The sequence below is a fragment of the Vicugna pacos genome, chromosome 19 (assembly GCF_048564905.1).
Source record: "Vicugna pacos chromosome 19, VicPac4, whole genome shotgun sequence".
NCBI classification, from domain to species: domain Eukaryota; kingdom Metazoa; phylum Chordata; class Mammalia; order Artiodactyla; family Camelidae; genus Vicugna; species Vicugna pacos.
This window is the reverse complement of record NC_133005.1, coordinates 33,452,518-33,477,891: the sequence shown is the minus strand read 5'-3', so window position 1 is coordinate 33,477,891 and position 25,374 is coordinate 33,452,518. Positions and strand designations below refer to the sequence as shown.

Below are 25,374 nucleotides of genomic sequence, written 5' to 3'. Positions count from 1 at the left end.
GTCTGCGTGGGTCAGGCCCTGTGTATAGCGCTGGGGAGACAGCAGGGGACACGTACACGGCCTCTGCTCTCGGGGGGCCAGCGGTCCAGTGGCGCATCAGAGGTTCATCACACGAGCGAAACTGCAGTGACTTAGGTGTTTTAAAGGAGGGGTCACGCAACACTTTCCCTAAGTAGGGAGGTGTGACTCTGTGGAGAAAAGGGGGTCCCTGACGCAGTGAAGTCTGAACTGAGTTCTGTTGTAGGGGGGCCAGCAGCTGAAGACAGGGGAGCGAGGAGCAATCTAAGCAGACAGAGCAGCATTCGCGAAGGCCCTTGTGGGAGGCCTGGGACCAGGAAGTGCGGCTCAACCTCACAGAAGGCGGTGGGGTTAAGGCTTGAGGATCTGGGCAGAACAAACAGCCACCTCCCCTTCCTGGGCTGTGTCCTGGGTTAAACTGTCTTCTCCTTAATGGAGTAGAGGTTTGACCACTCCATAAAGCAGAGCAAACAAGGTTTTTGTTGTCCCTCTGCTGCCCCGTCATATTCGGTGCTGCGCAAGTCAGCTGTTAGCACGAAGCTTCCGCCCTGTCTGAGGGCCGGGTCTCTGCCCTCTGACAATCAGGCCTCCATCCTGAAGTGGACTTTAGAGTCACAGAAACTCCATGGGCCTGGCCTGGCGACCTTTACACAGCAGGGAGCTGCATGCCTTTTCTTGCTGCGTCCTAAGCAGGTGTGACTCTTACCTGATTTGAGGCAGGTTTAGAGGTGGCACTTCGTCACAACTAACTACTTTTCTCTTCACGAGGTCCATAAGGCAAGTATCTTGATTTATTAATGAAAACATAAATGGCAGGCCAGCACAACCTGAAGCCATCCTCCCGTAGGGGAGGAAAATCACGCCCTGGGAAGTCATCCTAAAGCGTTTCTGCAGGAGTCAAGCTGTCACCCAACCCCTCAGTCCGCCAGCCTGGAGCATAGAAGCAGCTGCTGCCTCCAGGGTGTTCACCTGCCCTGCACGTCACACGTGGGCCCCTACGCTCCAGCTCACTTGCTCAGCACCGCCGTGCAGTCCTGCACTGCTGGTGGGGGCAGCTGCGCCTCCCGGGCTGTTACAGGTAGTCCTGCTCAGGTGCCCGGTTCACACGGCTCTGTGTACGTCGGCACACTGTGGGGTTCTGTTCCTTACAGCCCAAGCCCCCACCCAGTCAAGCCTACCCGTGGCTCCGCCCACCTCCCTCTGACACAAGGAGGCCTCCTGGGAGACAAGATGGAGTTTGCAGCACTTTTAATACACAAAGCAACAGGTGATAGGCTGGCTGGGTGACCAGCCTTCATTCCACAGGAAGCTCAAGTACAGATCCGGCCCAGCTGGGAAGTTACAGTTCACAGGGCATTAGAGCCAAGAGCAGGAAACACTTTTGTTTTGTCAGCCAAAGGAGTCCATTTTCTGGGGATGCAAAAAAAGAAATGTTTCTTAAGTATGGCAGACCCCCAGCCTTTAAGTAAGGACGTAGACTAGACCAAGCCAGGCCTCCAGGCAGGCAGTGCCAGGGGAAAGCCAAGCTTCTCAGAGAGGCCACCGTGGTGGGCAGCTGGCAGAACACTCCCTTCACTTTGCACCGGAGTCAGCGCCCATTCCAGACACTCTGTCCTCCTGGCCTTTGACCTTCACAGCTTCTCTTGAACTCCTCCTTGGTGACTCCGAGAAAACCAGTGACACCACAGGGCCTGCTGTGAGTTTGTCCCAGTTCCTTATGGCTTCTGGGCTCAGCTGCTGTCACCATTCCATCCACCCACCTGGTCTCAGTGCACGTTCACTCGGGTCTGCTCCGGGGCCTGGTGTGCCTGCAACACTGTCAAAGCCTCTTCGACCTGCGGGACACAAGTGGGAGGGGCCCGTACAGCTGCCCCAGTGGGGTCCCAGGAGGGCCTTGCTCTCCCCCTGCCTCAGCCAGATCTGAGAATTCCCCTCTCGCCACCCCATTTCTGCAGAGCCCTCCTCTGACTGCTCACCAGCTCCCGTGACACAGACGCACGGCCACCACCTACACTGCTAGACAGCTGGGAAAGTCCTAACCCTTCTACTGAGTTGGAACACAGCTCTTGCCTGTGGAGCTGCAGGGAATCTTTGTAGGGCCTGGAATAGCCAGCCCTTCATTAAGGCCCTCTCCCCCTCCCAGATTCAGCAGGACTTATTAGCTGGTTTGAGCAAGAAGATAAGCATCATCTGTCCAAGCGGCAGCCTGCTAACGCATCTAGGAGATGCCTTCGTCCTTAAGTCTCCTCCCACCGCCCTCAGGGCTGCCTGCTTCTCCCAGGCTCCAGCCCACCTTGGCATTAAGGGACTCCGGGGACTCCAGCATGAGCAGCAGCTCCGAGTTGTCGATCTCCAGCAGCATGCCCGTGATCTTGCCGGCCAGCGGGGCGTGGATATTGTAGATAAGCGGGTAGAGACGCTCACCTGTGCAGAACAGCCTCTGATGCTTAGGCACACACCTGGCGGACGGCCCAGCATCCCGGGGTGGGATGGAACGGGGCAGAGAGGCATCTGGGTTCTGGTCCCAGAACTGCCCCTCCTATGTGTGTCACTGCTCCTTCTCGGGAGCCTCTTCCCCAACCATAAAGCGAGCATAGCAAACCCCACCTTGGAGACTAGTTTGAAGAGTCAGTTTGATATACGTAAAGTACACTGTGTAGCGTCTGACACCAAGTTGGTTGCTGTTCAAAGACTACTCTTGCTCATTCTGCAAGAAGTCACTTGAAGTATCACACTGAAATTCTAGACAGGATACGACAGCCGTACACACAAGATAAATTCACCTTCCACCTCTGGGCACCTCTAGTGACAGGGCCTCATGCTGGTGGTCAGCCCATCTTGGCCACATGTAGGGGGTATAACCAGGATGGGGTGCCGGGTGCCTTCAGTGGGAGTAGGAGGGCTTTTTCCTACGAGGAGAGTGAGGATGTTCACAGAGAATGGCTTATAGAACCTTCGACCACTGTTAAGCCCACTCAGAATTTTTCTTTGAGGGGCCAGTAGTAAAGTGGCAAAACCCCAAGTGAGCTGAGGAAACAAAGGGGCGGAGGCAACAGGGGCCTTTCGAGAACAACCTGGAGAGCTTGGTGCAGGAAAGAACTGGTGAACCGGTAGCAAGTTCGTTCATTCACTCAACAGGTAGCGAGTTTAGCAGGACCTGCCGCAGACACTGGGATGGGGATGAACTGCACAGGCGTTCAGGGGACAGCAGGGAACACAATTTATTTCCCCAATGCATGTTAATTTCCTGCCTCTCTGCAGTGGGCACTGAGAGACTGATGAAATGTGGTGACAGCCTCATCCCATCAGGAGAGGTGTGAGGAACCCGATGGGCCATTTCCTGGTAGAAACTCAAGACCCTACCCCTCCTCCTGGCCCCTGATCGCCTCACATCTTGGGGTCTCTCCCAGCCCGAGTCAAAATCATAGAACAGCAGAGCTGGAAGACACCTGGGGCCCATCTGATCTGATCAGTGTTTTAAGACCAGAGAACAGGGGCCTAGAAAGTGAAGGCGACTCAGGCAAGGTCATCCGGCAGGTGGTTTAGTGGCAAGGCTGGACCTTGTTCTCACATCTGACCTCCACTCAGGGTGTTTCCCACCAGGTGAGCCAGGCTGCAGCGCCCCTTCCTGCTCCAGGGTAGGGGAACCAGCCACTCACCAATCATCTGCTTCTGCTCGTGCAGCGGGGCTGCAGCCAGCACGGATGCAGTCAAGGGCTCCTGCCCAGGGATACACACAGCGGGCTCCTGGACCTGCACATGGTGCCAAGGACACACCCCTTAACCACAAGGACGGGCAAGGCCTCGAAACACTTACCCTTTAGGTGAGCACAGGCCTCCAGGAAGGCTCTGGAGGAGGGGGAGCAGGGGGCAGGGTATGGAAGATCAGGTGGGACAGAATCCCTAACAAGGGCATGGGGGACTAGACGACAGAGTTACACTCTAATGCCGACGTTTTCCGTGGTGCTAGGAACCCAAATGCACGTTGCCAGACGAAAGCCACGTGTTACTGATCACTTGGTGCCAAATAAAAAGCACTTTTCATCAAGTAGCTTTTTGGCCACATCCCTAGCATATTTCTGACCCTTTCACATCTTGGTAACTTTAAAACTATTTTGCTCCCTAAAGACTACTCTTACTCATTTTGCAAGAAACAATTCAAAGTATATACACTGGAATTCTAGGCAGAATATGAAAATGCTGAGTTGGAGACTTTTTCAGGGGGCAGGGAGATAAATACACAGGCTTTTAATTTAATTACAGGAGATATTTTCAGTTGTTTTGCAGATTAATCACATCCTTGCTACTCACTGCATAAATACTAAAGAAATCCAGATTAACTTTGACAATAATCCAGGCAAAGCAAATCATGATGAATAAACAAAATATTTTCCTGGCCCTTTTCTCCCTTCAGTTAGTAAGGGGAATCTCTTCTTGATGATACAGGTTAGTAAGTGAAACTTTACGAGTCAAGAAAAGAAAACGAAGGCCCAGAGAGGGCCAATGCCCGCTGAGCCAGGCCCCTGGGAGCTCAGACTTAAGAGGGCAGCTGGGCCAGCCTTACCCTGGGGGTGTTGTGTGCTGCCCAGGAATATCTGCGTGCCAGGAGAGGCCCTCTTGGAGTAGAGCATCCCGCTGCACTGGGTCCTGTGGTCTGGGTACCAATGTTGGCTGTAAGAAATAAGCAGGGATGGTCAGGCCGGGCAGCAACCTAAAGGCATAAAACCTCAAGACCAGCGTTCACGTAGAACCCACAACGCCGAGCACGGGGCCGGCTCACAGATACACAAACATCTGCTAGATGAAGGCACAGATGCGCCTGCTTTACAGCCAAGACCTGTGCCCCTGTTCGCAGCTGCTGCAGTTCCTCCTCAGGATCGGATCTGGTGCTGAGCCCCTGATCAGGTTCACCCACATGACAAAATGGGCTGTTCTCACTCCAATTGTAGAGAAGGGGTGGTTGGGTACAGTAGTCAGCAAGAGCACAGAAGGAGTCAGCCCCGGAGCTGAGTCTGTGGGACCCCGGCGCCCATGCTGACCACTGCACTACATGGCCTCCAAGAGGGCGGGTGGCAGGGTCACCGTGGAGGCTGCTTCTGACCCCTCCAGTACCACCCGCAGAGCAAGCCTCTGCCCCTAGCCCGCCCACCTGTCGCTCCATTCCTCTGGGCCCTGCCCACACTCACCCACTCCCTGGGTGTGGGGCACCAGGCGAGGCACGTGGGTGGAGACCTGCCTGGCACCGCCGACATGGGCTGAGGGTCGCCGAGACACGGCTGCTGGCCGGACCACTGAAGCAGCTGGTGGGTAGGTGGCTGGTGACACAGAAAACATGGAGAAAGTTTGGGTGGAGGGGACAGTCGGAGGGGCACAGTGCACCGTGATGGTTCTAGGGTGAGGAAGGGGGTGGGGAGGAGAACTAGAACATGGGTGAATTCACTGGGAGACCCAGAACCCCAGGGCAGGGGTGTGGAAATCTGCAATTACAAAGCCCACTTATGTCTACCTAGAGCCCCAAGAGGCATAGGCACCAGGACCACATGCCCTGTTCCCTGCTTAAGGGAGCTTCAGGTCAGGGTGAACTTCACTCAGAGAAGAGCCATTCATCAACCGTACTGCCAAAGGAGTGAAATGTTCTGAGCTCTGCAAGAATCTCCATCACAAATCAGGAGAGCCTTCGGAGCTCACTGGAGATAACGGCTACAGTGGAGGTGACATTATCCACCCAGATTAACACCCTGGGAAGTGACAGAGCCAGGCTTGGCCTTCAAGTCTGTGTGACACACTGCTCCACGGGGCCCATGTCGGGGGAGGGGCTGGGTCACTCACATGAGGGTCTGGGTGGCTGGGCCATCCACCTGGGGGCAGGCTGGACTGGTGGGCCAGAGCCGTAGTATGGAGCCTGGGCTGGGGGCTGTGGGAGAAAAAGATCTAGCATGAGGGGGGTTTCAGCAGGAGACACCACTGTGGGAACTCCCATCCCCCCAGGGGACTGGTTAGTAAAGACCCACAAAACAGGGCTCCTGCCTCCTGTCTCAGGAGGTCCGTTAGCCCTGAACCCTTCAGGGCAAGATCTTAGGCTGAGCACTTGCCCCTGATGATCAGAGTTACCAGTCCAACGACCTGGATAAAGGGGGCCGCATCCCACGGTAACTTGTCCCAGCTGAAGTAACTGCTAAAGGGGGAGGGAACGTTTCCATCCTCAGAGCCGCTTATCTTTCAACCGACATCTCCCCACTCCCTTTAGATCACACAAGTTCCTTCCCCAAACCATGCTCCTCAGAACATTAACATCCAGGAGAGACGTTAGCAGGTAACCCACAAAAATGATCATTTAAGTTGGGGAAATGCTACACACTCTTTGCCAATTAGGGAAAGTCACAGTGCATACACACTAGGCACCTCAGGGCAGAAGAAGTAAAGAGATCTAGGCTTCTTTGGTTTAATGCAACATTTCCTAAACGTATCTGAGCGCAGAGAATCTTTTTCAGCAAATCTTTTGCACAAATCTCTCCCAGATTAGGAAGCGCTGTTTGACAGCGACACTATTACCCCTTTTAGAGATGGGGAGGAAACAGCCGCCTGCCCAGCGAGTTTCTGGCAGAAGCAAGTTAGGAATCTCTCTGTGTCCGCCTGCGCCACTCTGATCTTCCTGCTCTACCTGGCTGGTGGGAAAGGATGTGGCGGGGCTGTGGGCAGGCAGTCACCTGGGGCACCGCAGGCAGGAAGTAGTTGGCAGGCTGCTGGAAGGAGCCCAGGAGGGGGCCGCCCAGGGCCCGCAAGGTGGAGAGGCGCTGTATGTACTGGTTGGTCAGGATGGCCTTCCGCTCCTCTTTGCGCTGGGCTAGTGCCACATACAGTGGCTTAGTGCCCACGATGCGCCCGTTCATCTCTGTCACGGCCTTTGTCGCCTCTTCTGGAGAGGAAAAACACACAAAGCCAAACCCTTTGCTGTGGTCACCCTCTGTCATCACCTAAAAGCAAGACAAGACAAGGGCTGCTCGGGGTGGGGAAGGAAGACTCCAAGGGCCATGCTCCCCTCCCTCCCTGGGGACCCAGGAGAAACTGCAATCAAGGTGAGGGGGTCCTGTCACTCCCACATTTACTGAGGCCCACTGCATGCCAGATGCTTGAGACACCTTCTCAAGTCCACAGGTACAGCCACCTGAGCGAGGAGGCACCACCACCCGCTTTACAGGTGATGGAAATGAGGCTCAGAGTGACTTGTCCGAGACCCGTCCACTCGCTAACTGAGGGTTGCTCATTGTTTACAAGACCATTCCCCAGAGTTAGTAAGAACAGCTGCATTTCAGAGTTAATTGTTATCTCTAAATTTTCTTAAAGGATTCTCCTAAGCTGTGATGGAAGGCTAGCTTCGAGTGTTACAATATCCGCTATGATGAAGTAGGACGGTAGTCCAGGACTGGTTAAAGTCTAAGAATGGGGCAGAGGTCTTCGGCCAGGGCCACAATCTTAAACCCTTTGATTGAGGTCACTGTGATGAAAGTCTGCATTTCAACTACTCCTTGGGTTTTATTAAACTACTCATATAGTTCTTTAGTTCATTTGTGAATTATGGACAAAATAAGATGCTCCTAAGAGCTGTATTTCCTAGCAACTCCAATAAAGAGATTTGTATGGAATAGGAAAATAATTTGAATTTATATTTTTGGTGCTTTATAATGTTAATTTTCTTTTTTTTTTTTATAGAAACAAAAGACCTTACTACCATTCAAAAAAAAAAGTGACACCCAGGGTCACTTAGCCAGTGGGTCACACATCAGCCAGGACTCAAACCCAATGCACCATTCTGGTAAACCTCCCTTGACATGAAGCCAAGTTCTTTAGGCACCTGGGGAAGAGATTCTTAATACAATGCTATTAACTGAACTGCAGATTTCATTTGGATTTCACTGGTCTTTCTAATACTTTTCTCTTCAAGGATCTAATCCAGATTGCATTTATGATTCTTGATTTTTTTTTTTTTAGGGTCGAGACACTGGTCTGACTCCATCACTCCATAAGGACTTGAGCTGAGATCATTTAGCTAAAATCTCTATTGGAGCCCTTGCTCTCCACCAATGATTTTCAACTGCACTTTTCTACCCATTCATACAGGGCCTTGCCTGAGCATTCACAGATGCCCTTGGGGAGGTCAGTGGATAGAATTTAGGGGTCTGTGAACTCAGGGGAGAAAATGGCCTTTTTTCTCCTTAGCATTTCCTTCTACTTTGAATATTAGCAATGAAAAGTATAGTATTCGCTGTGCTTGTGACTTTGTCAGGAAGAATAAAATATTTTCATATCATTAATTATTGCTGATATCAAAAATCTCATTTATGCTCATTGCTACTTTATTAGATCTTATAGTTTGATGCATTAATAAAGCAGCACCTACTGCTGTCACCTTAGTATTTTGATAACTGTATTTCAATGATTTTTTGGTAATCCTATGAATTTCTTTTGTGCATTTAAAAATATTCTCAGAAGGGATCCATAGGCTCCAACAGATAGCCAAAATTTTTTGACACAAAAATATTGTCTTAAGTTAATAAGAATTTCTCTTAGGTAGTTAAAAAAAGATAAAATTAGTACAACTAACACTTATGCAGAGCTTCCTATGAACTTGACAGTGTTGTAAGCACTTTATATAGATTGAAAATGAGACAATCACTATTTTATAATAGAAACTATATTAAATTACATAAATATATATAAACTTATATGAAATCCCCATTTTATAACATGATAGTTGAGGCAGGTGTGCCTCAACTCTAAGCAATCCGGATTCTCACAGTTCCCTTCAACTGAGGAGTCCTCAAGGAGGTTGGTGAATCTCCTGAAATTACATGCAACGTGTGTGAAAAATTAGATCATTTCACTGCTTATCGTGGGCAGGTGCTCCACATGCAGGCCCTTTAGTTCTCAGGACACTTTTAGAAGTGAGTAGTGTTACTTCCATTTCACAGATGGGTATAGGGTCCAAATGGCAAAATCACTTCCTTCAGGCTCTACGATTAGTTAACGGTAGGACTGGGATTTAGATCTAGTTCTGATTAATTTTATAATCCCAGCTTCCAAACACAGTACAACACCAAGCATGCGTTTGCTGGGAAAGAGGGCTCAGAGCTTTTTATAAATCAAGTTTATCAGCTTACTGATTGATAAACTGAATCAAATTTACTCAGGCTCCCTAAAGGACACTTAAAATGGGATTCAACAGGCCAAAGAACTTCTAGACCACTTCTAAGAACCCAACCATCACACCACAGGTGCAGGCCCCCAGCCCGATCACGGACTCTGATCTCTTTGGAAAGTTCTTTATTCCTCCCTGCAGCTCCCTACCTCCTCACAGCCAAGTCAAACAGTGCTGCCACTGCCACTTCTTACAGGAAGCCCTCTTTTCTCTTCCACTGAGCTACCGCAGCTCTGCCTCCTATACCTGCCCTGCCCCCACAGCACCTTATAATAGACCTGAGTTAGTGATGTATCCGACTAGACTACAAGCTACTTAAGGGTAAGGACCACATCTGACTCGGTCCTGTGTGCTTCCTATGGGGCCTCGCAAAATAGCAGGTGCTTGAGTATGGAATGGACATACAGTGGGTCATCATCTTAAAATCACCTGGGGGAGCTTTTAAAAATAAAATGCCCAGGCCCTACTCTCAGAGATCTACATTGTTTATCTGACTCAAGTGTCTATTTAAGAGCTCCCCAGGGGATTTTAATGAGAGGCCAGGGTTCAGAACCAACCGGCAAGCCCACCACCACCATCTTACAGATGAGGCACCAAAGACACTTGCTCAAGGTCACGGAGCCCACATCACAGCTCAGGTGCTAAGAGGGCTGGGCACACGTAGATGCTCAATAAATGGGGAAGAATATGAAGAATGATGCAGCCCAACCCTCTAATTTCCCAGATGGGGAAACTGAGGCCCAGAAGGGCTTATGTCACTGGCCAAGGCCAGCTAACAGAAGTCAGTGGAATTTCAGAGACATAAGTTTCTGGAATCTGGCATACAGAAGGCACTCAATAAATGCTTGTTGAATGAACCTAGGTTACAGTAAGGTCTAGTAAGTCCAGCTGTGTGACTGGGACTGTATTTCTACCCTCTTCCCCTGCAGCCCAGGCAAGGCTGCAGATGGGTGACAAGTTCAATGGAATCAGACAGCCCCCAAACTCCAGAAGCAGCGGCACAGCACCAACTGCCGGGAAGCCACAGGGCGGGGATGGGGGGATGCAGGCAGTGAGGATGGGAGGGGAAAGCTACCCCCTGTAGGTGCCCCTGGTCCTCACCTTGGCACTGGTTATGACTCCATAGGGAGAGAACTCCTTCCTCAGTTTCTCATCATTGATGGAGTCATCCAGGTTCTTCACATACAGGTTCACGCCCTGGAAGCCAAGGATACACTAGATGTACCCCTTCCCCTCCAAGCCCCAGAATGCCTTGGGTGGGGGAGGGACCAATATGGGCCACAGGGGCACTGGAAGCCCTGCCCACCAAGCCTCCAGTCTCCAGTCTCCGAAGTACCCATGCACCCCACCCATCACCCAGCGTTCCCATCACCTGGAAGCTGTAGCTCGCTCCCCCTCAACCATCCCCAAAGCCACGTTCCCGGAAGTGGGATTGCTAGAGGAGGGAGTCACACTCAGGGCCATCACACACACACTTTCACGTGGAAGCAGCTGCCTCCGGGAGAGCTGACCATCACCTGGTAACGGGTCAGCCGATCCTGCTTCATCTGTTCGAATCTGCGCTTCAGCTCATTCTGCCGCTCCACCCGCTTCTGGGCCCGGCCCACGTAGAGCAGCTGCCCACTCACCTCCCTCCCGTTCATGTCCATCACAGCCTGTGCAGAGAAGAGGCAGCGACAGTGCTTGGTAACTATCCTGATGAGGCGCTGGTCTCAGCCATGGCCTCCAGTCCCGTCTTCTGGGCCCAGAGGGGGCCACCTGCAAGCCAGGCCATCCTCGTTAGCTGAGAATAATTAGGACCAGGATCAAGGCCATTTAAAGTGAACCCACTTTTTAAAGACATGGGACAAAACTTCAGAGCAAATTACGGATTAAAAACTTTTGATCTACTTTAAAAAGTGGAATTGAAATTTGCCAAGTTTGCCATATTTAGTATTTACATTTCAACTGTAAATACACACCGATGGTTTGAACAAAGCAACAAACGTAATTCTTTCAAAATGGCATGACAGCATAATCCACATCCTTCACTTCCTGTTGGGTTTCACAGCACAAAGAACCCTCCTGGCTAATGATGAGGGCTTTGGTTTAGAAACATTGGCTTCTTAACCCTTGTTGATTTTTCTTTTCTTCAGTTAACTGGCCTAAGCCTGCCAGATCCCAAATTGTCAGTGGCTTTGATTGCATGAAATCCTACATCTTCTGCCAAAACGTGCAATGATTCTCTGCAATATATTTACACTGAACTGAATCTGCATCGATTTATCTGCAAGAATTAGCAAAAGGCTGTCCCACGTGTATACTGACTCAATGGTCCAGATTAGACATTGGTGTTAGGGAGGAGAAATGTTTGAAAGGGAACTGACTTTTTTAAGTGGTCAGTTCATTAGTAAACATTTTCACATAATGACAACTTGCTTCCCTACCTGAACATGCAAATATATGTAAATATATGTAAAAACACTCTGGTACCCTAATAGCTGCCTGTTCTACATCAGTCTTAAAGGTCATTATCCAAAAGGGAACCCTCCTACACTGCTGGTAGGAATGCAATTTGGTGCAGCCACTATGGAAAACAGTATGGAGATTCCTTAAAAAACCAAAGTAGACTTACCATATGATCCAGCAATCCCACTCCTGGGCACATATCCAGAGAAAACTCTAATTCAAAAAGATACATGCACCCCAATGTTCATAGCAGCACTATTTACAATAGCCAAGACAGGGAAGCAGCCCTAATGTCCCCTAACAGATGATTGGATAAATTTGTGATACATACACACACACACACACACACACACACACACACAACGGACTACTACTCAGTCATTAAAAAAAAGCCATTTGCAGCAACATGGGTGGACCTGGAGATTATCATACTAAGTGAAATAAGTCAGACAGAGAAAGAGAAATATTTATCATTTATATGTGGAATCTAAAAAAAATGACACAAATGAACTTATTTACAAAACAGAAACAGACTCACAGACATAAAAAACAAATTTATGGTTACTAAAGGGGAAAGGAGGTGGGGAAATTGGGAGTTTGGGATTAGCAGATACAAAGTACTACATACAGAACAGATAGATAACAAGGTCCTACTGTATAGCACAGGGAACTATACTCAACAGCTTGTAATAAGAAGTAACATGGCACTTTCCCTCCCTGGCCTCAATCACACCATCAGCTCAAGAAGAGGGTGGTGATGGTCTCAAAGGCCCCTACTACTTCCTAAACGGCAAGAATCTATGAAAAGCCAGCCAGCCTCAAGGTACGGAAGCGACCAGAGGAGGCTGAAGGCTCCTGCCTATATGGTAGGCAGGAAGGGCCCTGGCTGCAGAGGGACTTTCTTTTCCTCTCCAGGCAGCTGGAGCCCTCTGTTCCTGATCTCCCTTCTTCCCAGTCCTGACTCCATGCCTCCTCTGTGTAGGGCCATGGGGAGACTCCTACCTTCTGGGCTTCCTCATGCTTCTCAAAGTTGACAAAGCCGAAGCCGCGGGAGTGGCCACTGTCATCCCTCATCACCTTCACACTCAGCATCTTCCCTGGGAAGGGCCAAAGTGGCTCAAAGGGGAGTTGGGGAAGCTCAGAGATGTCCCCCTAGGTCTTCAGGAAACCCCAGGAGGGCCCCCCTCCCAGCCTGAGCTGGGAGCGGAAGAGACAGTGATCCCAACTCCCTTGGGGAACACGCCTACCAAACTGGGAGAAGAGGTCCTGCAGGCGCCGCTCATCCACGTCCACGTGGAGGTTCTTCACATAGACATTGGTGAACTCCATAACCCGAGTTCCTAGCTCTGCCTCTCGCTCCCGTCGGGACTTGAAGTGGCCAACAAAGCTGGGGACACATAAACAGGGTAGGCAGCTGCCTATGGCCACTACCAGCCACCCCCATCCCAACCCTGGCCCACTCGGCAACCCTGAGTCACTTGGGTCAATTGCCACCGGTCTCTAGGCCTCTGTACCCCCTCATCAGGGGACCAGGCAGAGCAATAGTCCTTAGATGGAATACATCCAAGGCCCGATCACCTCCAACAGCCAAGATTCTACATTCCAGCGTAAGGTTAAGATGACTTCACTCTTGTGGCAAATGCACAAGGTCTCCTCCTGCACACCAGGCAGCTGAGTGCCCCAGAGATATGAACATGAACTTGGGAGTCAGACAGACAAGGGCTGGAATCCTCTCTCTGCAGTTACCTAGCTATGTGACCCTGGGCGAGTGACTTAAGCTCTCTGAGCCTCAGTGTTCATTCCTATAAAACTAGGGATCAAGCTCACATCACAGAGATTTGCTTATTCATTTAACACGTACTGGGTGCTCTAGGGAAGCAGTTGTGAGAGAAGTAGATGTGGTTTATGACACTGTTACCAGGGGCGGGGAATGAGATCATTTAAATACAACATGAATTTTTTAAATTGTGATTTCAAGTTCATATAAACACATCTAGGAAAGTATCCTAGATTAAGAAAAAATCAAGCATAAGAAAATTTGATGGTATCTATAAGACATTTAGCACAAATAAATCGTAGCTGGCCCCCAGAATTGAAGGAAACTGAGTCAAAAGAAAACTTGGACAAATTGAAGCTGACAAAGATAAAAAAAAATGCTTCTGAGAATTGGGAAAAGCCCACTGAAGTTCAGATTTGCTGACAGGAGCCTCTCCTGAGAAACTCTGGACAGAATAACTCTCGGTGCCTGTTCCAGCTCAAAGCCTCCTCCACTGCTCAGCCTTGGGCACCAGGCTGGGTCATCAAATGGCAGAACCAGAACTGAGGGAGGGAACCGCCAGAGCAGAGTCTCTCCAGCACCTGTGTCTCAAAGTTCCCATCTGTGCTTGAAAGGCATGAAGATGGCAGGCGAAGCATATGCCCACCTTCCTTCCTTTCCCCCAATCCCAGGAAACAAAAGATTTAAAAAAAAAATCAGTGACACTGAGAAGGCTGGAAAACAGATGAAATCAATAAGTCCATTGATGATCTGGCCATGAGCTGTTTCTGCTGGAATTTCAAAAGCATCACTTGATTCACTGCTTAGAACCACCTTCTAATGCACACCAGGAGTCGAATTTTCCCTTGAGGAAAGGGAGTCCCTGAGAGATAGAGTGAGTGGTCCAAGGTCATACTGCCAGGAAGAGTACTGGCAGCTACTCAGTGCCTGGGGCCCAGGAGACCGGCGGTAGCATCAGTCTCCAGTTGGTGGTGCCATGATCCTGCCTCTTTAGCCCCGGCCCCGCCCCTACATCCCACCACTCACACTTTGCGATCATTCAGCAGCATCCCGTTCATGGTGCTGATGGCGTGTTGTGCAGCCTCATAGGTCTCAAAATGGACAAAGCCAAAGCCTCGGGAGCCATGATCGTCACATACCACCTGGGCCATGGGGGAAAACAACATGGAAAGCATCCATCATAAGGTTCACGCAGAAAAGAAGGACAATGGTGATAAGGACTAACACCCGAGTGCTTGCTCTGTGCCTCTGAAGACAGTCCCATGTCACAAAACAGCCCTGTTTTAGAGATGGGAAACAAAAGCTCAGAGAGGTCAATCCACTTGCTCAAGATCACACGGTAAGGAGGGATAGAGTCCTCAAATTGCACATGTCTCGTCTATACCACAGACCAACTTTTAATGATCTGCTTAAGGCGATAGATGAAAGGATTAGATTCAAACCCCTTTCCTGAATCTTTGTTTCTAACAGCAAATTAGAAACAACCTGAGTATCCACCAAGAGGAGACTGGTTAAACAAATCACAGTACATTCACACTGTACGTAGCTGAAGAGAGCATGGTAGGTTTCACAGCTGACAGTTATCTGTGAGGTAGTTAAATGGGAAAAAAAATCAAGCCCATTTGGGTTACAGTGGGCATCTACCCTTGGAAATTTTACAGAGACACACACAAAACTCTAATTACTATTTCTGGGAACTAGAGTTGAAAGGAACGGAACCTTCTTTTTCACCTTATTCCTTTCCACGTTGTTTAAACTTTACCCATTATTATTTCAATAGCAAATTTGTTTCAAATTTTTAAAAGACCCACACACATCCTACCCCCATTCTGTAAGGCTCTTGACTTGTCTGAAGGACAGACCTTGCGAACAGGAAAGCTCTTCAGTTCACGTAGGTCCCATCCCTCTGGCTGAACTTGCACTAAGACCCCTGATGACCATCTCATGGGGTGCACAGCTCTGCTCATCCCTGCAGCCACTGCCCCAGCTCATGCCATTACCACCACACCAGCCTCCCAACCCAGCTTCCAAGCTGACCACTGGGACGCTTTTTCTAAAATATAATTGTGACCACGTCCCTCCGGGAAACAACCTCCAGTAGCTCCCACCATCCACAGAACTACACCAGCCTGGCATCTGAGGCGCTCCAGGGGGCCCCGCACAAATCCTGCTTCTAAATCCACACCCAACACGCACCCCTCCAGCTCCAAGCGGGGTCACTCCACTTTCAACTCAAGCCCAGATCCTTCATTCAGATTTAATCACATCAATGGGGCCCCACTTGGGGCCAAGCATCTGTTAAGGGCATCACATACTGTTATGCTTGTCATAAGAATCCTTTCAAGCAACTCTTAATCTCTGAACCCCAGCTGCTGGATTGGGGAAAATGGGAATAAATGGTTTGTCTGAGATCAGCCAGCCAGTAGAAGTAACTATTTGATTATTATTGTAGCTACCATTTAGATGCTTAATGGGGTGCCAGCTACTCTTTCACGGGCCGTCCGTGGTGTGAAGATGGTACTTGAGTTCACAAACGTTCACAACTGCCCTATGAGGTAGGTTGTACCACTGCCCCCTTGTAAAGGAAACTGAAGGGTGGAGAGGTTAAACAACCAGCCGAAGGTCACACCGCCAGGAAGTGAAAGGGGCAGAATTTGAACTCAGGACACTTGGCCCCGCAGTCCAAGGTCTGACCAACTACACCTTGCTGCCGCGCTGCTCAGTAGGCTGGGCTGGCCTTTGCTCTCGGGTGGCTGGCCTGCAGGCCTCGTGGCATCCCACTGTGCCTCAGAAACCTCTCCTCAGCCATGGAGCACTCTCCTCCCTGGGCTTTTGGCTCCATGGGCCACTGTGCCGTTCTGTCAGAGCCCAATTTCCGGCTGCTCCTCAAAGTCCCACCATTCCCAACCCGCCGGAGAGCACTCAGGAGCTCTCAAGGAGGAGTTCTAAGACAGAGGGTGCCATTGCTCCGCAACCCCTCTCCCCCCGCCACCTCCCCAAAAAGGTGGACACGCCAAAGGCTGGAGGGTAACTGACCAGCCATCCTCATGAAATCTAAAGGCAAACGCCCAGGGGGACAGACCACGCTGTACGTCTTGTATCTAATCAGGCCCAAAACAGGGCTTCGTTAGGCCTGTAAAGACTCGCCTGAGTCACAAAGCTTCCTGTCCAATCCCCAGTGGCCCAGAGGAAGGCTCAAAGGCCTGAATAATGGGGACAGACATACTCTTCCCTGTCGAGTTAACCTCAACTAAGCTGCCAGATCCACTGGTTCGGATCCTGGCTTGGTCTCTTACCTCCCACCCCCATAACATATCATCGTGGACAAGGGACCCCAACTCAGCCTCTCTGTCCTCAAAGGTAACTCAGGGATCCTCCTATTTACATCTTAAGAGGTTGTTGTGGGCAATTCAATGAGGATGTGTATCGGCTGTTATTATTGTAAGCACTTAGCACAGAGTTGATTCTTCCATTGGTCCCCTCTGTCCATCATGGGGAGCCCACAGCAGCCACTGCAGCTCCTCCAGTCTGTCTGCTCCGCTGAGGGACATCCCCTCATTCACAGGGAGGTGGGAGGCCTCACTTGAGAACTTTACTATTACATGTCAGGTGCAGTCCTAGTCACGGAGGAGTAATGACACACAAGGAGCCATCACCCCCCAAACTCCCTCCCCACCCCCGACCTTCCCAGAAGGGTGGACATGCCAGAGGCTGCAGGGTAACTGACCAGCTATTCTCATCACCAGATTTAGCCCTCGATCAGGTCTGACTGACCTGCTGCATGGCCCCCCACCCTCAACTACAAAGTCAGAGGAATGACCATGGCCCTTCTCAAATTATACGCCATTAGCTCAACAAATATTTATTAAGTACCTACTATGTTTTCACATCTTATTTAGGTACTGGGATCCAGTGGTGAATAAGAACAAGATCCCTACTCTTATGGAACTTCATTCTACTGTAAGAGAAATGTCAAAGAAAAGGTGTAGTCCACTGCCACCATGGCCCTAATCAATGGCCTTCCTGTATCTACCCGCCTTGTCTTATAATTTCTGCTGCCCTTTCACTCTGAATTTGGGCTGTTCTTGTGACTTGCTTTGGCCAATAGAATGAGTGGAAGTGACAGTGTACCAGTTCTGAGCCCAGGTCTCAAGAAGCCTAGCAAGTTTGCATTCTCTGTCTCCTGGGACCCTGTCATTGCCATGAGAATGCCCTGGACTATCCTGCTGGAGATGAAAACCCAGAAGGAGGAAACTGTGACATTGCAGCTGACAGCCACCCACTCCCTAGAAGCAGAGCCATCCAGCTCTCGGGGGGGCACATGAAGGGGCCCAGCCAAGAGCGGAAGAACTGCCCACTGGAACTCAGCTTCAACTGCCAACTGCAGAATTAAGAGCAAAATTAAGTTGTTTTGACAGCCACTAAATTATAAGGTGGGGACACAGCAAGAGCTAGTTGATACACAGGTGACCACGGATAGTTCTATGAAGATAAAACTGAGAACAACTACCATTCAAGTGCTTGCTGAACCTGGAACTTTGCTGACAAGATCTTGTAAACTATAGCTGTTGCTGGGTACCTCTCTAGCACACAGGTATCTGACACAGAACCCCCAAGAGGCACACCCACCTTGCAAGAGAGGATGTTCCCGAAGGTGGAGAAGGTGTCATACAAGGCCTTGTTGTCAATGGAGTCCTCCAGGTTCTTGATGAAGATGTTGCCCACACCCGACTTGCGAAGTCCTGGGTCTCGCTGGGACCACATGATGCGGATGGGCTGGCCTTTGATCACCTCAAAGTTCATTGTGTCCAGTGCCCGCTCAGCTGGACAGAGGGAGAGAAAGGGGCAAGTTGAGAAGATTTTTTTCCCCAGGCCCAGAGAGCTTGATTGGAAGCTGAGCCAAAAAAAAAAAAAAAAAAAAAAAAAAAAAGAGCCATGCTCTGGGTCTCACTTCAGATAAGAGCCTGAAGGCTCAGGAGGGATAAACAGGAAGAATTAATGTGTATGGCCCTCCTCCCACCTTCCATATAGGATCTCATTCAACTCTTCACCATAGCCATGTGAGCATGACTTCCTATTCCCATTTTACAGAAGGGCAAACTGAGGCTCAGAAAGGGGAAAGACCAGGAGGGCCCCTGTGACAAGGGTGGCAGCAGTGTGAGGAAATTGAAGGTCAGAGGTACTGAGCAGCAGAGTCGAGATTTGATCCCAAGGGGTATGGCTTTCAGGAAAGTGAACATCACCTCTCTGAGCCCATTTCTACACCTGTAAAGAGGGGATGATGATATGACCCACCTTTCTACATCTAACAAAGGGAGAGAATACCATCTGCCTCCAGGTTATCAGACAGGCTGAAAGGCAACAAGGTGTGCAAGGCACCTTGTACTTTACACCCGGCACATTAGGTGTTTGGTAAATGGTTATGTGTCTAAAAACAGCAGCCTATGCCCATCCTCCTGCCACTGCTACAGCCTGTCCCCCTCCCAGGTGGTACGCTGTCCGCTGCTTCAGGGATGCCTCTGGTTCAGAGGCGTGGAGGGGAACTGTGGAACACTCAGTGGGCAGGTTTCGAGAAGTCCGGGTTTTCCATCTGATCCTGCCATAAACACCCAGGAGGAAAATCCTTCCCCTCGCTGGAGCTCAGTATCCCCATCTATGAAGTCTGGCAAAAAAGGTCAGGTGCTGCAGGGCTTGGAGGAAGGTGGCAAGAGGCAGCGGGTGGGTAAGAAGGCTCCCAAGAATCCAGCACAGCCCACCTGCTGGGAAACTGGCAGAACCACCTCAGCAAACTCCCAGCGCAGGGAACCTCCCCATCCTCCCGGCAGACTCAGAGTAAACGTGCCCCCTTTTGGACTTGGCTAGGGGAGGCCTAGTTAGGTTTCTGGAGTCTTACACCTGACCGCTATAGTTACTGTGATTTTTCTTAGGTTAGCACTTACTAAGAGCTTTCAATGCACCACGTGATACTGGAGATACTTCACACAGTTCTCCATTCCTTTGTGCTACTGGAGAATAAGCCTCAGCCCCATTTTACAGATCAAGAAGTGCCAAGTGTGAAATCTTGCTCAAGCTCGCACCCTAGTGGCAGAGATTAAGCAAAACCCCAGGCTCGCTCTTAAACGTATCGACTCAACCGAAGTGGGGACACACCCAGCTGGCAAACTAATCAATCCTATCAGCTCTGAGAAATGGGTTGTGGAGCCTGAAGTGGAGGCAGCTTTTTTGGTTTCCGAAGGTAGAAACGCTGCCGGGCGGGAACAGCCGCAGCCCCAAGCCCAGCCCGCCTGGCTTCTCTACTCGTTGTCTCGGGGCATCTTCCCCTTCAGGTGCTTTGAATTTCGCACCCTCCCAACCACTGTGTAAGGCAGGTACCATCCCCATTTCGCAGACAGGCAAGTGAAGCTCAGAATGATTGATTTACTTGCTCAAAAACTGCAGAGCTGCAGGCTTTCTGATCCCACGTCTGGCTGACCCCAAAACCCTTGGCTCTTTGCACTTAGCCTTAACACCTCTACTCCGTAAACAGGAGCACCAGTATAACACACAATAGGCGCACGCTAATTGCTACTTCCTGTTTCAGGGGCCCCTCAGGATCCCTTCCAACGCCCTGTATCTCTGGACCTCAGTTTCTCTGCCTGCAAAATGGAAGATGAAGGAGCAGCAGCCAGAGATGAAAGCGCGGGTGGCCGGGATGCTATCTGTACGTCCATGCGTTCCCCCTACCCGCTTCCCAGGGCTCACCGTCGGCCGGCTGCTGGAAGTTGATGTAGGCATAGCCCAGCGAGCGGCGGGTGGCCACGTCGCGGCACACGCGGATGGACAGGATGGGGCCGGCGGGTGAGAACTTCTCGTAGAGCATGGCCTCGGTCACATCGGGGTGCAGGTCGCCCACGTAGAGCGAGGCGAGCGGGTAGCCGGGACCGCTGGCATTCATGGTGGGCAGCTGCGGGGACCGCGTGTAAATCCAGGAGCCGGAAGGGCGTGCGGGGGCGCGCGGGGCGGAGGGGCTTTTCCTACCCAGGCCCGCCCCCCGCCTTTACCACCCACGCCGCCCCAGGCGCCAATCGCGGACGCGCTCGGGTCCCGCCCCGCACCTGGGGCCTCTCAGGCTTCTAGAAGCCCCAGGTGGGGGGCATCTCTGCCCCCGCGACAGGAGCGGGGAGAGCCCTCACCTGGCCCAGGGTAGGGCTGCCGGGACCTGGGGGGAGCTCCGAGCCGTTGCCAACAGCGCAGAGAGGGCGGGGACCGGAAAGGCGGGGAGACCTGGGTTCTAATTCCAGTTATGTCAATTGTCCATCTGCGCCAGTTCCGTTTCCCTTCTGTGTGAAATGGGGAGGACTCCCTCTTCGCAAAAATTAAAGGAGACCGTGTGCTCTATGCGTTTCACACACAGAATTGCGAGCCGGATGCCCAGTTTCAAAGCTTGTGTACCTTGCCTCCTGAAAGGGGTCTTTTTCTCATCAAAGAGAGCCTGCCTGATCCAGTCCCACCTTTCTGGAACCTGCTTGGTGACTTGGGATTGAAGGCTCCATATGAGAATTCCACACTACTTAGGCCTTCCTTGACCCTGGCTCTCCTATTGCCAAGACCTTTTTGTGGGCTAGGCTCTGAGCACCTCTTTCTCATAAGGAATCCACTTCCACCTGCGCTCCACCAGGAAGGTTCACCAAGTCCCTCGGGGCCCCGTCTCAAGGGAAATGAACAGTAGGGACCTCACAAAACAAGGTCATGGCGGTGGTCCCAAACTGAGCATCAAGACCGCCTGTCAGTCTGAGCCTACAGCCCCAATCTGTGGTGTAGGGTCACTTTTGAAAAACGAGTCCCATCCACTATGGATCCATACTTCACCGGGCCTCTCCTGGTTTCCGGCTTCAGTAAAACAGGTAGGTTCCCACTGAACTTTGGTTGAGTGTGACAGGTGAACAGCTTGGGAAACTAGGGGCAGGAGCTAGTCTGGCTGCCCAGCCTACAACAGCAAGAAAGCACCAATTCCAATCTTGGGCTTGAATAACTCCCTATCTTTTCCCCTCTTCTTGTGGGAGTGTGGATTTTTTTTTTTTTGAGGGGGGGAAATCCCATGAGGAAACTCCGTGCTGCAGGCTACCATAAACAGTATTAGGGCAGGTGACAGCTGGTATGACCTCGGAGATGACCAGGACTTGGGCAACCACCTCTCACTGGCTTGGTTACAGCTCAGAGTTTTAGTAGAGGGAGTGGTGTGTGAATGGGGTGCAAACAGTCCATACCAAATCTTAGAAGCCACAAAAGCAGACCTAAGCCCTGGACAGTTTGCTGTGGAAGGTGGAGAGGCTGTGTGTTAATTCGTGGCACTTTCTTCCCCTTTACACCACCTTGACTTCTGGTTCTAAAGGATGAAACAAAGCAGTTGCCTACTTTTACAGTCCTAAGTTTAAGTGTGATCAGAATAGTCAGCTAGTTCTGGTAGTGATACGGGTGGCACCACACATCAACGCACAGGACAACTAACTGATAAAAGTTTTTATTTCACTTTTGAGTTTTTACACTTTTCCTGATTATTCCGTGTAAGGTGGAAACTAGAACTGTTTAAAAGACATACACAAATCTAGTACATCAATAACCGTTTTTTTTTTCTTTTTTGCTATACTATTTTCACAACCACGGGTGTGCTTGCTAGGCAATATAACCATCACAGAAGCAAACGTGAGGCAGAATACTGGTAAGGAAAAACAAAGCGAGAAAGAGCTACCAGATATACAGACAGGCTCGTTCCACATTCACTACTGCATTTCCAAGCGCCAAGTATTAACTGCACATTTTTGTTCAGCTAGAAAGGAGAGAGGGATTTTTTTGTTGCTTTTTTCTTTTTTTCTTTTGGTTTGTTTGAAATCAGTGCATGAATGTTTCTTTTCTCATTTCAGCAGATGGACAAACAGATGGACACTAGAGCTACATGGAATGTTAAGGGAGCGGGGTACTGTGAGACTGGTAGGCCTGGCTACTCCTGACTCTCCCCATTGCAGTGTGCATGCAACTTCCCTGCATTATAGGGTCTTGTGGAAACATGTCTGTGAACTTGGCTGGATGGGTACACTTGGGAGAGCTGGTGACAGGTGCTTACAAGCATCCTATAAGGGCTGATGGCAGTACAAGGAGAAATCATGGATATTTAAGACTACTCTTTTTGATTCAGATCTTGGTGTCACTGAAGAGCAACAACTGTGCTGAGAACTGGAGGAAGTCAGAGCCGTGATGCTGGAAGCTCTTTTCAACTCTCCGAAGCGAGGCCGGCTCACCAACATGCTCACCGACATCTCTCACCCCCTCCAGGCCTCCTGTCCCTGCCCAGAGTATTAAACCATGAACAAAAGGCAAGGAAGCAGGACAGAAATATACAGAGGGAAGAAAAAACCAAAGGCAATGGTCAAAAAGGACAGTGGGAAAGAATGTTTAGATTCCAAAACTTAAAAGCCCCGAGCTAGGAAGAACCCAAAGATGGAGTACTTACTCCTCAAGTGAAAGGCAATCTCTGCAGAACATTATTCTTAAAGGTATTGCCCAGGAAACAGATAAGGCCATTCATAAGATACACGGCTTTTTTTCCCCACTTCTTTAGCTTGTGGTTACACGGAAAACAGATTCCACTACTGAAGCACAAGTTGCCAATCAGTGATGTACTGCTGCTGTAGGAGGGGCCTGAGTCACGTGTGGTCTGTGAGCACGGGACCTTTCTATGGTGTTAGAACCCAGGTATCTGCCACAAAAAATGTTCATTTCTGGCTTCGAGTTTCCTCAGAGGAAGACACTGGATGTCTGTGGGCACGAACTTTTGAGCTGCGACAGCTCCAACAGGCCAAGTGTCTACAAGCCCGGAATAGAACAGGCAGAGAATTAACATGAATCACTGTGAAACTCGAATGCCAAACGAGAGGTGTCTCACTCCAAGTCCCAGTGTCACAATATAATCTCTATAACTTTCTGTACAACTTTACAATGGAACTGTATTTCAGTGACTGTTTTGATATCAGATTAAACTTTCGAAAAGTTATACATAATTCAGGTCTATATTTTTTTTCTACCAGTAAGAGTTCTGCTAAATTACAAAACCCCATAATCACAGTGTTCAGTTTTTTTTTTTAAAAATTAAACACACAGTAATCCTGTCAATGTTAATCAAAATCAGAACTTCAGAATGCCGTGGCATTTATGTGACCAATCTGAGTTTTAGATACAAATACCAGCTGTTTATCCCATGGACCGTTTTTGCTAGGCTGAGGCTGTGAAAAATTGGAAGTCGACGTACAATTCTTTTTTTTTTTTATCGCACAAAGGGATATATATGGAGGGTACAGAGTGACACTGAATAGATCACGAAGCATAACAGACATTAGTTCTCTCCCTCCCCAGCATCTCCTTCGTCTCCCTGGTTTTCCGACGTCCACAGCTGCAAGAGAAAAACAGAGCTATGATCAAAGCAGGGCTACTAAAAATGTACTCAGGGAGGTGGCCCAGTCTGTATCATCTTATCTCACTCAACTGTTTAAAATTCTTCCCACATCACTGTAGACAGTGATTGGAAAGGTCAAAACTTCAGCAGTCTACTCAGCCATAAGAAAGAATGAAATAATGCCATTTGCTGCAACATGGACGGACCTAGAGATTGTCATATTAAGTAAAGTAAGCTAGAAAGAGAAAGAAAAATACCATGAGATCGATTATATGTGGAATCTAAAGAAATGACACAAATGAACTTATTTACAAAACAGAAACAGACTCGCAGACATAGAAAACAAACTTATGGTTACAGAGGTGTGGAGGGGAGGATGGTGTGGAGGGATAAATTGGGAGTTCAGGATTTGCAGATACTAACTACTAGATATAAAATAAATAAACAAGGTCCTACTGTATAGCACAGGGAACTATATTCATTAGCTTGTAGCAGTTTATAATGAAAAAGGATATGAAAAGGAATACATATATAGACGTATAACTGAATCACTATGCTGTACACCAGAAATTAACACAAATTGCAAACCGACTATACTTAAAAAAAAAACTTCAGCATTTATAATCAATTCAACAATTTAAGAATTTAACTATACTTACAGGGTACAAATCCCCTCCTGAGTCTTGGGTAATAGTAAATTATGAGGTAGAGGGATAGGAACGAGCTATAAACCCTCCAGAGGCAGTCACGGAATCAGCAGTACTTACAGTGAGATTGTCCCTAAGCAACTGCATGATCAGGGTGCTGTCTTTGTAAGACTCTTCATTCAGTGTATCCAATTCCGCAATTGCTTCATCAAATGCCTAAAACAAAGAGCCTTTAGAAAGAAGTCACAGGCTCTCTGGAGCCAGTTTAGCCCAATACTTTTCTGCTAACAAGTGAGTATCATTTCTCTTCCGGTACAGTACTCTGGGCGAACTCAGGCCATTGTTACCTTGTTTGCTAGTTAGGTCAGCAAACATACAATGCTGGCTTATAAAGCATCAACCAACAATGACAAAAATGCCCAGATAAGAACTGTACAGTACCTGTTAAGTCAGCAGGCATTACTGTTACCCCAGCACACTCATTCTAAGCAAATTCACATGATTTTGTAATTACCAAAGACCTTTCTAGTAATCCCCTCTTCCCCCCTCTTTAAGCTGAAACTCAAAAGGTCTGGATAACAAGGGATAAAGGGAAAACAGAAGTTCACACCACTAAATCTGATTCAATTAAGTGATAGAACTTTGAGCATTCATTTCACACACTTTTTACCAATTAAAAAATGTTTAACTAGTGTGCATGGTGAAAGACTACAAAAATATGTAGAAAAGGCAGTTGAGTTACTAAAAGAAGAAAGGAGGAAAATCAGTGCACAAAGAAGACAAGGTCTGATTTCTTTCACTTACACAGCGGCAACCTCACATCTTGGTGCAAGCATGACAATGTAGAGCAGAGGCCGACAGC

The 25,374-nt window shown here is 49.3% G+C and overlaps 2 protein-coding genes and 1 long non-coding RNA gene across 5 annotated transcripts in view; 1 reads left to right on the top strand and 2 right to left on the bottom strand.

Annotated features, from left to right (window-relative positions):
- Nucleotides 1-977: 977 nt before the first annotated feature.
- PABPC1L (poly(A) binding protein cytoplasmic 1 like) lies at nt 978-20,415 on the bottom strand. Of its 2 annotated transcripts, XM_015237786.3 has the most exons (15): nt 20,181-20,415; nt 18,069-18,262; nt 14,466-14,581; nt 12,910-13,049; nt 12,665-12,759; nt 10,732-10,869; nt 10,316-10,411; nt 6,726-6,992; nt 5,848-5,932; nt 5,205-5,333; nt 4,583-4,689; nt 3,678-3,771; nt 2,312-2,442; nt 1,779-1,853; nt 978-1,428 (listed from the first exon to the last, which is right to left on the bottom strand). In XM_015237786.3, exons 1-14 carry the CDS (start codon nt 20,371-20,373, stop codon nt 1,785-1,787), a joined length of 1,854 nt encoding a protein of 617 aa, XP_015093272.1. In that variant the 5' UTR covers nt 20,374-20,415; the 3' UTR covers nt 978-1,428; nt 1,779-1,784. The 2 variants fall into 2 exon arrangements, with proteins under 2 accessions (XP_015093272.1, XP_006202567.1); XM_006202505.4 differs by lacking the exons at nt 978-1,428; nt 1,779-1,853; nt 2,312-2,442; ... (2 more) ...; nt 5,205-5,333; nt 5,848-5,932 and having other exon boundaries at nt 6,776-6,934.
- Nucleotides 6,899-8,330, top strand: LOC140687439 (uncharacterized). The gene is made up of 2 exons (XR_012061761.1): nt 6,899-7,831; nt 8,008-8,330. It is a non-coding gene; the product is annotated as an uncharacterized lncRNA (long non-coding RNA).
- Nucleotides 20,416-21,923: 1,508 nt separating the features above from the next.
- Nucleotides 21,924-25,374, bottom strand: part of YWHAB (tyrosine 3-monooxygenase/tryptophan 5-monooxygenase activation protein beta) — a 39,528-nt gene continuing 36,077 nt past the window's right edge. For both annotated transcript variants that reach the window (XM_072944286.1, XM_072944287.1), the window contains 2 exons: nt 24,633-24,728; nt 21,924-23,862 (listed from right to left, as the gene is read on the bottom strand). In XM_072944286.1, the coding sequence (XP_072800387.1) occupies nt 23,806-23,862; nt 24,633-24,728 (153 nt within the window). In that variant the 3' untranslated portion in view covers nt 21,924-23,805. The remainder of the gene's footprint in view (nt 23,863-24,632; nt 24,729-25,374) is intronic.